Below are 12,304 nucleotides of genomic sequence, written 5' to 3'. Positions count from 1 at the left end.
TATACGTGAAATTCCGGAGGGGACGTCGGATGTCGTCACGTGGGGGCATAATGACGTGTGCCATTAATTGAACTATGTACTATAACATGTAAAACGGAACATGAAAGGAATATTCTAAAAGCAACTCATGTAAACACCATAATCATAATATTAGCTTATTTAGAATAAGGTAAATAATTAGATTACTGATGTCCATGTAAACGTAGTCACTGACGTACATCCGAGTAAATGAGACGGAGGGAAGTTTGAGAGTGAAGGGCATAAAAAAAACGGACTGGAACGCAGCCTTCGTAGGATGCGGTCTTTGAATTGGGACAGCTTTGTCGCACCGCCATGACGCAGTTGGCCTCACAAAGACGAACTATATGTTTATACGTGAAATTCCGGAGGGGACGTCGGATGTCGTCACTGCACTCCACCATCTCACTTTTACAGATTACTGTGGGGGGTCACTCTCACAGTCTCCTTATAAATGTGGGGAGGGCTAACAATTTCAAAAGGAATATTTTCTCACATTAAATATGTAGCCTTGTATAGTATCAAGCTTTTTTTGTATTGTTTAGGGATTAAATTGCCACGTTGAGGGTATTCTAATTGATATAATTGTGTTTTATATTTGTCACATTAACAATTAGATGACACTTGGGTCCCTGAGGCTGCTGCAGTGCCAGTGAGTTCAAAGGAGCTGGAGATGAAAAGATTTCACCTGGTGAAGAGACAATTCCAGAGAGTGACTGTAGGGCAGGACTTTCTCATTCAAGACTACCAGAAAAGGGCTAAGTGAGTGGCTGCAATCCTTCCTTTTTACTAGGGGTTTTCGCATCAGAGGAACCTTTTCATAGTTCCTAGAACTATTGGCGGAAGTACCCGCTTTTTGTCGTGTTCGCACCGCAGAAACTAGGAACGGTTTTAGTTCTAGGAACTCCGTTTGGAGGAACTAAATTACCTCCTACTTCAGAGTAGGGTCTAAAACAGTTCTATAGGAACTACAAGTGACTTGGCCAAACGCATACGAAACACCGGCTACCCGTCATTTTTAAAAAGCCATGTAAAAATACTTACTCCATGAACATGGAAAACGGCGATAACGGCATTTACCTGTTGTCTGTAGTGTTGTGTTCTTTTCTCAGCCTCGATATGTAACACTGCAAGTTGTCATAGGAGATTTCGTCTCTTAGCCCAAATTTTGCTCTTTCAGTCGCGTAAATTGTGCATTTACATTCCATTTCCGTTATCACGAAACCCAAAACACAATAAAAACAGCTCCGATCATGGCGTCCTCAATTCACCAGTTGTTGACGTATGTAAGTGCCACGCATAAAGGCTTTGCTGTTGGCCGCTTCAAGTTTCTGCTGCCGGTGCGAATGCAACCAGGAAAACCGCCCGAGGGAGAAATTGGTTCTAGAAACTAAATTTCTAGAACTACGTGGTGCGAAAGCCCCTACTGTTTCAGAGGCACTGTAGATCTGTTGAATCATTGTTACATTATAGAAAGTATTATTTGCATCTTATATTTACACCATTTACTTTTGGTGATTTGTCTGAAGCTCGTATAGAAACAGTAATTCATTGGCTGATGGTACTGATGCCACCTATCAAAGCATTGTGTCATCGCCATCTTCCAATTTCTTACTTTTCAGGAAGCAATTTTTGTTGCAATTTTTTTTTTTCAAATGGTAATTTATTTAGTCTTATCCAAGCAATCTACGCCAACTGCACAAGCCAGTGGCTTTGGTTGCTGTCTCAAGGGGCTTACGGTCACAAAACAGCGAATATTGCATTGGGTAAGGGATGCCGTTTCTCATTGAAGTTAAAGGATTGATGGCATAGGAGATTCCTTATATAACACCAGTGACACAACACCTCGAGAGACTTGATTTTGCTTGTTTCTATATGGGATTCAGACAATTGTCACACCTGGGGGTGTTCCTATAATTTTAGCTACTGTTGCAGCATCTTATTCTCTACTCGGGAAAGAGTTACATATCTATGCATTTTTTTATTTTATTTATTTTATTTTTTACCTTTCAGAGGTTTGGAGACATCTTTGAGGGACCTTGATGCAGAAGATGCCAAATATGATCACTTGCTTAAGTAAATCAGTAAAATATTTTATTTGACAGCTCTGTTGGAAGTAAATTGAAATTGCACAGAATATTGGTTTCATTTTCACTTCACTTAAAACAGTGTTTCTTTTTTGTAGAGAAAATGACAGTAACACAGATTTGAAGGAAGACATTCTTGCAAAAAACCGAACGGTTTGCACCAAGTTTACTTTTCAGTTTTTCTATAATTTATTATTTTAATCATAACTACTTGTTAAATTTCTGATAATTTACGTTCTCAGGTGCGAGGCTTTTGGACTGAGACAGACAGAGTCTTATCTCCCCTTGAAGTAGATCGAAAAGTGGTGGAGAGTGTGATCCATAGACAGGTAGACTGGTATATCTTGGGTGGGCATGATTTGAGCGTGAAGATACCTGCGGTTCTGAGTGAGAGGATGGAGAGGCTATCCCACCAGGTGAGAGCTATAGGCAGAAAGGGTAAAGAAAACTTTAACATGTTAGAAAAGGTATACATTTTAATGAACATGTATTTCCTAAAAGTTTGATAGGTCAGCATGATATTTTGGTGTAGAAACATTTGCCAATGAATGAGTTCTGTCTGTGTCCATAGTCCAGTGTTGGTAGCTTGTATAAGGGAGGGCAGCCTGTCCTTGTGTGTTTGCTGGAGCTTCTAAATGAGGGATTACACATCCTAAGAGAGGAGAGAGAGAAAATTGTAGGCCCCAGTGTACAGCTTCAACACCGAGACCTCCAAGAGCATGCCTTGCTCTTCAGCCGCTCAAAAGAAAACCTCAAGCTTATAAGGTACCATAAATGTGATCTTAAAAATTAAATTGTCTTTTACATTTAGAATTTTTAAGTGTCCTTTAATAAAGTTGTTTGTTAAATATTACAATAAAAGACAAAATGAAAAACAGAAAAACTCCTGGTCATTTCATCATAAAAACTAATTGGGAATTTAAAAAAAATGTTGTCACTTGTGAGTTCTGATGGTTAATCAGCATCTGATTTAATTCATGTGTTGGCAATTTAAATCTGTGACCACACCCTCTGGGTTCACAGTCACCTGAAGTATAAAGGCATGCGAAGCAGTGAATGGACACAATGAATTTGGGGACTTATATTGGTTGTTTACCTTTTGAATGTAGTATTTTAGTGTTTGTTTAACACTTAAATTCAAGTGTTCAGAAGATACGATTTGTGGTATTTTTCCAGGTGGAAACTAATCAAAGAGAATGCAGCAGAGGTGAAGGTCTCCATTGGGAGGCTGGAGGAGGACTGGGAGAACAAGTGGGCAGAGTGTTTGAAAAAAACACCTCTGATCTCTTCTCTTAAAGAGGATCCTGTAAGTAATTAATTAATTTGAAATAATTTTGTCATTTAGCAGATGCTTTTATCCAAAGCGACTTACAAATGAGGACAATGGAAGCAATCGAAATCAACAAAAGAGCAATGATATGCAAATGCTGGAACAAGTCTCAGCTTAACGCAGTACACGTAGCAAGGTTTTTTTTAAATTATATAATAAATAAAAAAGAAAACGTATAGAATAGAGCAAGCTAGTGTTAGAGGCCTTTTTTACTTTTGTTAATTGTATAATAAATAAAAAGAAAACAAATAGATTAGAGAAGCTAGTGTTAGGTTTTTTTTTTTTTTTAAAGAATAAAATTAGAATAGAGAGTGCTAGAGTTAGAGGGTCAAATAAAGATGGAAGAGATGTTTTTAGCCGTAGATGGAGTCATAACTGCTTTTGTTTGGTATTAAAAGGGTAGTTCAGCCATAAAATTAACATTTTGTTGTCATATACTCTCCCTGAAGTTGTTCCAAACCTGTATGAATTTCTCTCTTTTGCTGAAGTGAACATAGATGTTTTGAAGAATGTGGGTAACTAGACATTTGATGGTAGTCCCTGGTAGACCTTCATAATATGAAAAAAGTACTATGGAAGTCAATAGCTACTGTCAGCTGAAAGAAATTCATACAGGTTTGGAACAATTTCAGGGTGCGTAAATGACAGCATTTTCATTTTTGGGTGAGCTATCTCTTAAATGATTTTGAATCTATGCAGTGGGTTATTTAGCTATTGAGGTTTAGGCTTATTTGGCCATGCAGGTCACTTTGTCTTCTCTGAAACATTGCAGTGTCCAGATTATACAAAGCAGTATCTACGGTATATAGAAGTTACACATTTAGTTTGGTGTATCGTTGTTATTGTTCTGATTTTGTTTGTATGATTGATCCGCTCTCTGTAACCTTTAACAGGTTTTTGACTTCTCCCCAATGGCTCCTCTCTCATTTGAGCCAGCTTCTAAGGCTAGCTTTGAGGCTAGTATCATCTTACAATATCCATTTAAAATACCTGGTAAGTTAGCAGCTTAGATGATTGCATTATGTAATTTTTCCTCTGTAGATACGGTGTAATATATTATTTTTTTCTCTCCCTCACTTTTGAGAACTGCTAGAGCAGCTGTCTCAAAGAAAACCAGAGAGAATGGAGGCAGACATCCATTTGGAACCAGAAGTCCACCTGGAGCCAGAAATCAAAACGTACAGCACAATTTGAGTGTTTCTAAATGGAGAAAGTCTGGAAAGATAACATTAGTTCCATGTTCATGGAAATGAATGAATAAAAGGATGTAACCACCATTTTTTTTCAACAGCATTTCTGAGGAAGATGAATATAAGGGGGTCTTGCTGTCCTCTGTCAGCTGCTTTTCTCCAAAACCAGTGACTTGTGACACACCACCATGTGAAACTCCCTTGACTTACCCGGTTAAAATTAAGTCTGTGACTCAGACACCCAGTCCAATGCAGGTAGTTTTGTATTGCTGAGCTCTATACTTTCCTGCTTGTACCTCTTCATATTAGCCACATCCATGCTGGCACAAACACTTAATCTCAGGTTGTTAATCTCAGAGGGAGAAATAAGTGTGTAAATGGGTAGCAACATCATGGGGTATTCCAGAAAGCAGGTTATGCTACATCGAGTTAAGTGTACGGATAAGTAAACCAATAACCTCAATTTTTATTCCAAAAACTGAGCATTAGCAACTTATTCATGGCAGGTTATGTTTTAGAGTTAGTTTACTTCAGAGGTATTTGGTGCATACATGCCCTATTGAAGAGGCTTTGAGCATAGTTAACAGATAGTTAGTGATATGCCCTAAGAATGTAAATGACTACTTAACAAGTAGTATGACTCGCTTCTTAGCCTGTGTTTCCATGGTGACTCCTAGATTCAGCACCATATTGAAAATGTGTGTTCACTGTGAACATGCCCTGAGGTATATGAGGTTATTCCTTGTGTTTTAGGGTTTGTGATGTTAAGTTAACCCTGCTCTCTGTAATAACCCCTGAAGTCCATGCAAATAATGGAAAGTATGCTTGCATTATACTTTATCTCTGAAAATAATGTAGCATAGAAGATAAGAGCATGTTTGTAAACTGGTCATGCATATTTTTCAGCCTCAGTTCACCCTCTGGAGAGCAGTTAATTCTGTCTTGATTCCATCTTTATTTTATTTATTTTTTTTTTTTTCCTTTCTCTTTTTACAGGCTTCCCACAGGAGAAATCTGCACTCTAAGATGAAGGCCTCTGTCCTAAAGAACAAGGCTGAAATTCTAGATTTGGAGTGTGACAACTTGGCAAGTCAAGTATGTGGAATATTTACCACATATTAAACTTGCTGTTATTGTAGTTTTAGTGTTTTGTACAATCTGCTCTGGGAAACTGATACATGGGCAGTCCTGAGCAGTGCTCTACCCAACACAAGTTTTCCCTATATCAAACCTGCTCTCTGATGACCGGTGCGAATTGAGAGAAATCGCCACGGACAGATACGGAGCAGACATTTCGCTGTTAGAGGTTATACAAATGCATGTGCAATGTTAAAAGGTTATTTTGCTTTTTGGTTTTCAGTTTGCAGAGGCAGTGATTATGAGTCCAGTCAATGGAAGGAGTGATGTGGACCTGGGACAGTTGTTAAATGTCATATCTGATCCCTTTTCAGCAAGGAAACAGCTGTGCCGCACCCCTGAGAGTCTAAGTATAAGTCTTTTGATGACGTCTACACATTAGTATTTGAGTTATAAATGTTTAGGTCACTTTCACTGGAAATGTTGTTTGTGAATCTCAAGTGTCTTTAAATAAATGTAACTCTCCCTAGTCAAAGATGTGAGAAGTTCATGGAGAAAAGCTGTGGAGGAAGGCATGACTGAGAAGAAACAAGCTACTTGGAATCAGCAAGACAGCCTTTCTTGGCTCAAGACACCTATGGCTGAGGTGAATGGCCCTTGCACCAGACCAAGTCCAGAACCTTCACTATTATTTTCAGCTACTCTTGCCCATTGCACTCCTCCTCCTGTCCAGCAGGGGTCAACCCTCCACTCAACTGTGTCATGGGACTCCTCACAACTGGAGGCTCTTAACAGTCAAAGGTCAAGTGATGTTATTAAATTCAGCATTGCTCAGGAGGAGCTCCCAGACCTTTTTGAGGATGACTTGTCATTTAACAGTGATGGCTCAGCAGAGATCCATAGTAACAAGGAGCGAGAGGAAGAACTTATATCACCTGTTGAATCTAAATGTCTTGATGGAAAAACACTCTTACTGACGGCGCAGGTGTGCTCTTTAGATGAATCTCCTTTCAACGACTCCAATATTGAAAAGTCCCCAGTACATTCAAGGAAGAGTTTGAGCCAGTGGACTACTGATGAGAGGCTTTTCTCTCTTGATTTGGACAAGCTTGAGAGTTTTTCCCCTCCTCCTCCTGCAGAGAAACTCACCCTGCCCAGTTTAGTGAATTTGACTCTTGATGAATACTAACATATCTTAAACAACTGTTCTTTTTTTTTTTTCTTTACATACTAGTATGATGCAAAATGTGTCTGCCATGAATTTCACTTTCAGCTTGATGTGATTTTGATCAGCCTAATTAACAAGTACGTTAAAACATTTTAATGCCACTCATTTTGTCTGAACCATGTAAATTCGTATGACATCTATACTAAACTTTATGTACAAACTAATTGTTAAGGGTAAATATTGGCCAGAAATATTGTTTGTTCATGTTTTGTAATAAAGAGCATTTTATTTGCAAACCGTCTTTTATATTTGGTTTTCTTTTGATTTATTTATGCAAATGTTCAATCAGGAACCACAAACATTGATATGCTGAGAAAAAGTATAATTGTATGTTTTGTAGGTTGGGAAAAACTATACCAGCCACCTGTTAAGCATGGCGCGCACTAGTCTGTAGATATGGGGCGTTATGATGTGCAGAGGAAATGTGGAGCAGCGAGTCATTCGTGGGCGGGTCCATCCGCCTCCAAGCAGTCAGTCCGAGAAACCCGAGAGCGCACCAAAGTAACAAAACACAAACATGGCGCCTAGTTACTGCCGTACAGACTAGCGCTGGACAGAAACAAAGTTTCCAGGAATAAACCCAACGCGCTCGCGCTGAGTACGTTTATTCTCGCTCGAGCCGGAGTGGACGGGTTGGAAGTTGCAACTGGCCTACATGTCAACGCGTTTTCTTAGAGTGCTTTGAACAGCTGGTATGTATTGCTGCGTTTGAAGTTGCTTAATGTCGACACACGCTTCGAGTTGTTGCATTATCTCGTGCTTATGGTTTCGTAATGTGATGTTTTCGCAGTGGTTCTCTTCAAGGCGTATTTATTTCCACGAGCCGTTCGACATTTGCCGATAAAACATGAATTGTCGTTTGCTTTCTGTTGCCACGAAAAGTAAGTGTGCTGTGGTCGAGTTGTGTGAAGTTGCTCGATCTCGCAAAGATGCAACAACGAAGCTCCTTCACAGGCCACATTAGGAGGGAAACTGGCTGTGTGTCAAATCTAGAGTGCTGTATACCTAGACAACATTTTGGGCTAAAAGTACGCGCGTATGTTGTTTAATAGGTTGTTCGCTAGTTTTGGAGTAGCTATGGTGTTTGAAATAAATCTTGTAGGTGATGTTGGGTGTGTCTGCGTGCAGGTTAACCTCACTAATATGGGATCCGCCTGTTTGCAGTTACAGATGACTAAGAGAAGTTACCGTTCACCCCCGTGTGTGTATATAGAGAGAGGGGTAAAAAAAAAAGTGTCAACTCGGGTCATTCAGTGATTAAAACCGTACGTAATAAAATGTCAAAACATTTATAATGTAGGATCAATTATCTGGGACATTTTAACGCTTTCAGTGTCAGATTTGCCTTGGTCAAGGTGTACTGACGTGTTATTTTTGATTGTTTGTTGGTATTGGTTTATAGGTGCTCTCATATGGTTTGCCATTCAGTACTCTGTAGCAGTAGAATGTAGTGTTAATGTAGCATGTATGTAGCAAAATGCCTATCAATAATTATATGTAAAAACAGATATTGTTAAAGCTAATGTGACATTTCAAAACAGGTAGAGGTTTGTTTATTAGGTATATTTACAGAAAATTCTAGTGTCAGAACACTTCATATTTGTATGCCATGGGTGCTTCACATGTCAGTGGTATCAGGGTGACAAAAATACTATACATAACATAAAACAATGTGATGAATAATACATGTTGTGCAGAAATGGTGACCAGTTACAAAATCTAAAATGTACATATGTGTTCTATATGCATGTATACGTGTATTTGAAACTTTTTTTATGAAAGAAAAGTAGGCCTACATGTACATTTGCAAACAGACCATATGCTAATTCAAAGATATAAGTTTGATATTTTATTGTGGTTAAAGAGAGACATGCTTGTATAAGAAGCTTGTGAAGGCCAGATGGTTCACATTTAGGTGATTGATCAATATTTGTAGTGACCTTGACGTTGTCTATATTTACATTGTGTTTGTGCATTATACTGAATTATGATCACTAGGTGGAAGGTTTTGTGTGCGCCTCTATGTTTGTGTGCATGTGCGTTGACCTTGTGCCTCATTACATTTACTCTGCTGCACTTCAAGGTTGCATCAGGTGACTATGTGATCATAAAAGGAGCCGTCCTCAGGAGTGGCTTAAAGGTAACCGTGAGGCATTGTGGGTATGACAAAAGGCAGGCCATGTGGCAAGAGGGCAGGGCTGCTGAAGTGAAAGGGAAACCCAAAACCACATGATAATACTTTTGGTGTGCTCACTCTTCCTCTAGCTTGAAAATGTTTAGCCTATGTTGTGTTTGAGAAGTGGAATCAGTAGTCACGTAGTCAAGTTTTTTTTGTTTAGTTTTTTTCTAAACTTAAAACAAGCAACAACAACAACAACCAAAAAAATCTTGAGTTATAATATTAATACTTGATTGTGACATATTTTTAAAACATCTAATGGGTGAACTTTAAAAAGAAATGTCTGGATCATATTTCACTCTAAAATGTATTCTTCAAGAAGGTAACAAAGCCTGTAATATGATAATAATAAGCCTGCAATGTAATAATGTTTGTGACATTATTGCCATGGCAATTTATGATAATTATCTTTACTGTACAAATTTACAGTTTAAATGGTCCTGTCCTGACATAACCTACATACAGAGGGCATTGAATGTCATGCTCACCCTTGTTCCACGTTTAATGTAATATTGAAACCAACAAAATTCCCAAATTCATTCAGCTGACAAATAGAAACTTTTAAGAAAAAAAAATGCCTGGTTGCACACCCTTTTATAATGGGGCATGTTACCCTGTTTGGAATTAACTAATTACATTCCAACTCTTACTAAAAATAATTATAATCTTCCAGTCATCATTTAAATTATGTTGATTAAACCTGAATACAAATCAGATGTTTATTTAGGATTTCTTTTGCACCTTCTTGATAGCATCTTATTGCGGAAACCATGGCCTGTGAATAGCTTGCAAAAGATTAAGATCTCATTGGCTCTGTTTTCACCTGGTATTGAGATACATTTTCATTGATCCGATCACAAGCGGTCAGCCCGAGACACATTACCATTTACACCTGGTTTAATGTGTGTTTTAAATGATTCTGCTGTGACCACATGGAATTCAATTTACATCTAGACCCTCTCCCCTTATTTTATCTTATTTTATTTGATTTTACTCTTATTTTATTTTAGGGTTTCAATTAGGGCTGGACGATATGGCCAAAATTGATATCACCATATATTTCTTAATTTCGGTCGATACGATATAATTCCGATATCGATATGAACACTATTTATCTGAAATAGAAATCTTTTGTAACATTATAAATGCCTTTAGTGCAGTGCTCATGTTTATTCAACGAAGTCAAACGGCACAAATAAATCAATGTATGGGAAACTGGTAATGTATATCAAAATATCGGAAATGTGTTTAAAAATCATATCACCGTTACTGAAAAAAATTATATCGCGATACATATTGATATTGAATTATTGTCCAGCCCTAGTTTCAATCCTGGTCCTGGGGACCCACTGCTCTGCACATTTTGTATGTCTCTCTTGTCTGACACCCTCTGCTGAGTTCATGGAGCCCTCGCTTATTGAGCTGGTGATCTGAATCAGGTGGCGTAAAAGGGATAGCTGACCCAAAAATGAACATTTTGTAATAAATTACTCGCCTTCATGTCGTTCCAAACCAGTAAGACTTCTGCTCAACTTCAGAACACAAGTTAAGATATTTGACAACGTCGTGGTACTCTCGTGAATGTGCAGCGAAGACCGACATTGAGGAGAAGAAATTGTTAAATATACTTATTTTTGTTTAGTTTTTTTGCACACAAAAAAGTATTCTAGTAGCTTCATAACATTACGGTTGAACCACTGATGTCACATGGACTACTTTAACGTCAGAAAGCTGTCAAAAATATCTTAGTTTGTGTTCCAAAGATGAACAAATGTTTTACGGGTTTGGAACGACATGAGGATGAGTAATTAATGACAGAATTTTCTTTTTTGGGTGAACTATCCCTTTAAATAAGGGATATATACAAAATATGCGGAGTGGTGGGTTCCCAGGACCAGGTTTAAAAACCACTGCTCTACATCACTTTAGTGGGTGTGCCGATTGCATAGCGCAGTTTCAGTTGATTGTTTTGGTGCACTTTAGGGATGTACCAATATATATATTTTTTTATTCCAGAACCAATTCAATCCTGATACCAAAAATTCTAAGTGCCAGTCAATACTGATCCAAAACCAAAATTTTTTTTTGTCCCCGTATCAATGTAGAATTTCCATACCTCTGTGTGTGTGTGGAAATGATACTCTTTTATGTGTTAAACACAATCTACTAAATTCAGATTACTTTATTTTCCCACACACATATATATCTATATATATATATTAGGGCTGCACAATTAATCGAAATTAAATCGCAAAGGCGATGAAACGCGATTAGGCAGAAGCTGCGATTATCATGCATATCTTTCAGTGAAGCACAGTTCTGTGATCAGTAGTAAATCTCCATCCGAAGGCCAGAGGGCGCTCTTGCGTGGAAAATCCGAATATGCCCCGAAGAAGAAATCCAGGAAATGCCTATCGCTGCAGCTGAATAAACTAGTGGTGGAAATTTTGATTTTTTCAAGAGAATCGTTCATTTTCAGTTCGTTCACCAAAATGATTCATTCAGATTCGTTCACTGATTCGTTTAGTGACCATTTCTTCGTATTACATAAATACGCCAGCAGGTGGCGAAAAAGAGTGTCTTATGCTGGGTACACACTAAAAGATTTTTAAAATCTTATAAGATCTTCAAAATGTGAGAGACCACAAACATGAGGACAAAAAATCCTAGATTTAACCGTTTTGCTCCTGAACACAACAATTTCTGATCATAAATATTCAACATGTTGAATGCCTCCGACGTTCTTCCGAGCAGATTCAGTCACTCTTAACACACTTCACACCACAGGAAAATCTGATAAAATAATCTTTAGAACCACCAAGATAATCTGGGCATTACCTAGGATTGTCAGAAGGGGAGAAATCGGCCCAAAATCAGCCCGATTATCTTATGGTGTGTACCCAGCATTATGTGTTATGTCTTAAGTCAACGAACGTATTCACTTGTTACAAAACTGATTTGGCTTTATTAAAATGTGTGCATAATCTACTCATTAAATAAATAAAGTCTAAATAAGTTGTTCAGATGACCAAAGCACAAGGTTTTCTTGCATAATTAACATTTTAATTGTTTGGTCAGACAATTACACATTCATAAATCGGGGATTAAACGTGGAGTTATGTTCTGTATGCTAAATATGAATATATAAACAAGTTTATTTGCACAGTACCTATAACTGCGCTTTGCATCCGCTTT

At 38.0% G+C, this 12,304-nt stretch overlaps 2 protein-coding genes across 3 annotated transcripts in view; both read left to right on the top strand.

Moving 5' to 3' along the window:
• Positions 1 to 608: 608 nt before the first annotated feature.
• On the top strand, positions 609 to 7,016 carry haus6 (HAUS augmin-like complex, subunit 6). The gene is made up of 12 exons (XM_016508531.1): positions 609 to 780; positions 2,032 to 2,094; positions 2,204 to 2,258; positions 2,348 to 2,521; positions 2,677 to 2,870; positions 3,282 to 3,411; positions 4,329 to 4,428; positions 4,520 to 4,613; positions 4,727 to 4,880; positions 5,622 to 5,720; positions 5,986 to 6,112; positions 6,233 to 7,016. Exons 1-12 carry the CDS (start codon positions 692 to 694, stop codon positions 6,889 to 6,891), a joined length of 1,938 nt encoding a protein of 645 aa, XP_016364017.1. The 5' UTR covers positions 609 to 691; the 3' UTR covers positions 6,892 to 7,016.
• A 376-nt stretch (positions 7,017 to 7,392) lies between these two features.
• The window catches only part of dennd4c (DENN/MADD domain containing 4C), a 77,805-nt gene continuing 72,893 nt past the window's right edge, over positions 7,393 to 12,304 (top strand). For both annotated transcript variants that reach the window (XM_016508530.1, XM_016508529.1), the window contains exon 1: positions 7,393 to 7,622. The gene's annotated coding sequence lies outside the window, so the exon portion shown is untranslated. The remainder of the gene's footprint in view (positions 7,623 to 12,304) is intronic.

Source organism: Sinocyclocheilus rhinocerous, unplaced genomic scaffold (genome assembly GCF_001515625.1).
Source record: "Sinocyclocheilus rhinocerous isolate Xijiao unplaced genomic scaffold, SAMN03320098_v1.1 scaffold1075, whole genome shotgun sequence".
Lineage (NCBI taxonomy): Eukaryota > Metazoa > Chordata > Actinopteri > Cypriniformes > Cyprinidae > Sinocyclocheilus > Sinocyclocheilus rhinocerous.
This window is presented reverse-complemented; position numbering and strand designations above follow the sequence as displayed.

What these genes read in the sequence shown, in the direction of transcription:
- haus6 (XM_016508531.1), top strand. Translation starts at nt 692, where the DNA reads ATGAAAAGATTTCACCTGGTGAAGAGACAATTCCAGAGAGTGACTGTA. An exon ending in GAAAACCTCAAGCTTATAAG is followed by an intron (nt 2,871 to 3,281) that starts GTACCATAAATG and finishes GTATTTTTCCAG; the next exon opens with GTGGAAACTAATCAAAGAGA. An exon ending in AGACACCCAGTCCAATGCAG is followed by an intron (nt 4,881 to 5,621) that starts GTAGTTTTGTAT and finishes CTCTTTTTACAG; the next exon opens with GCTTCCCACAGGAGAAATCT.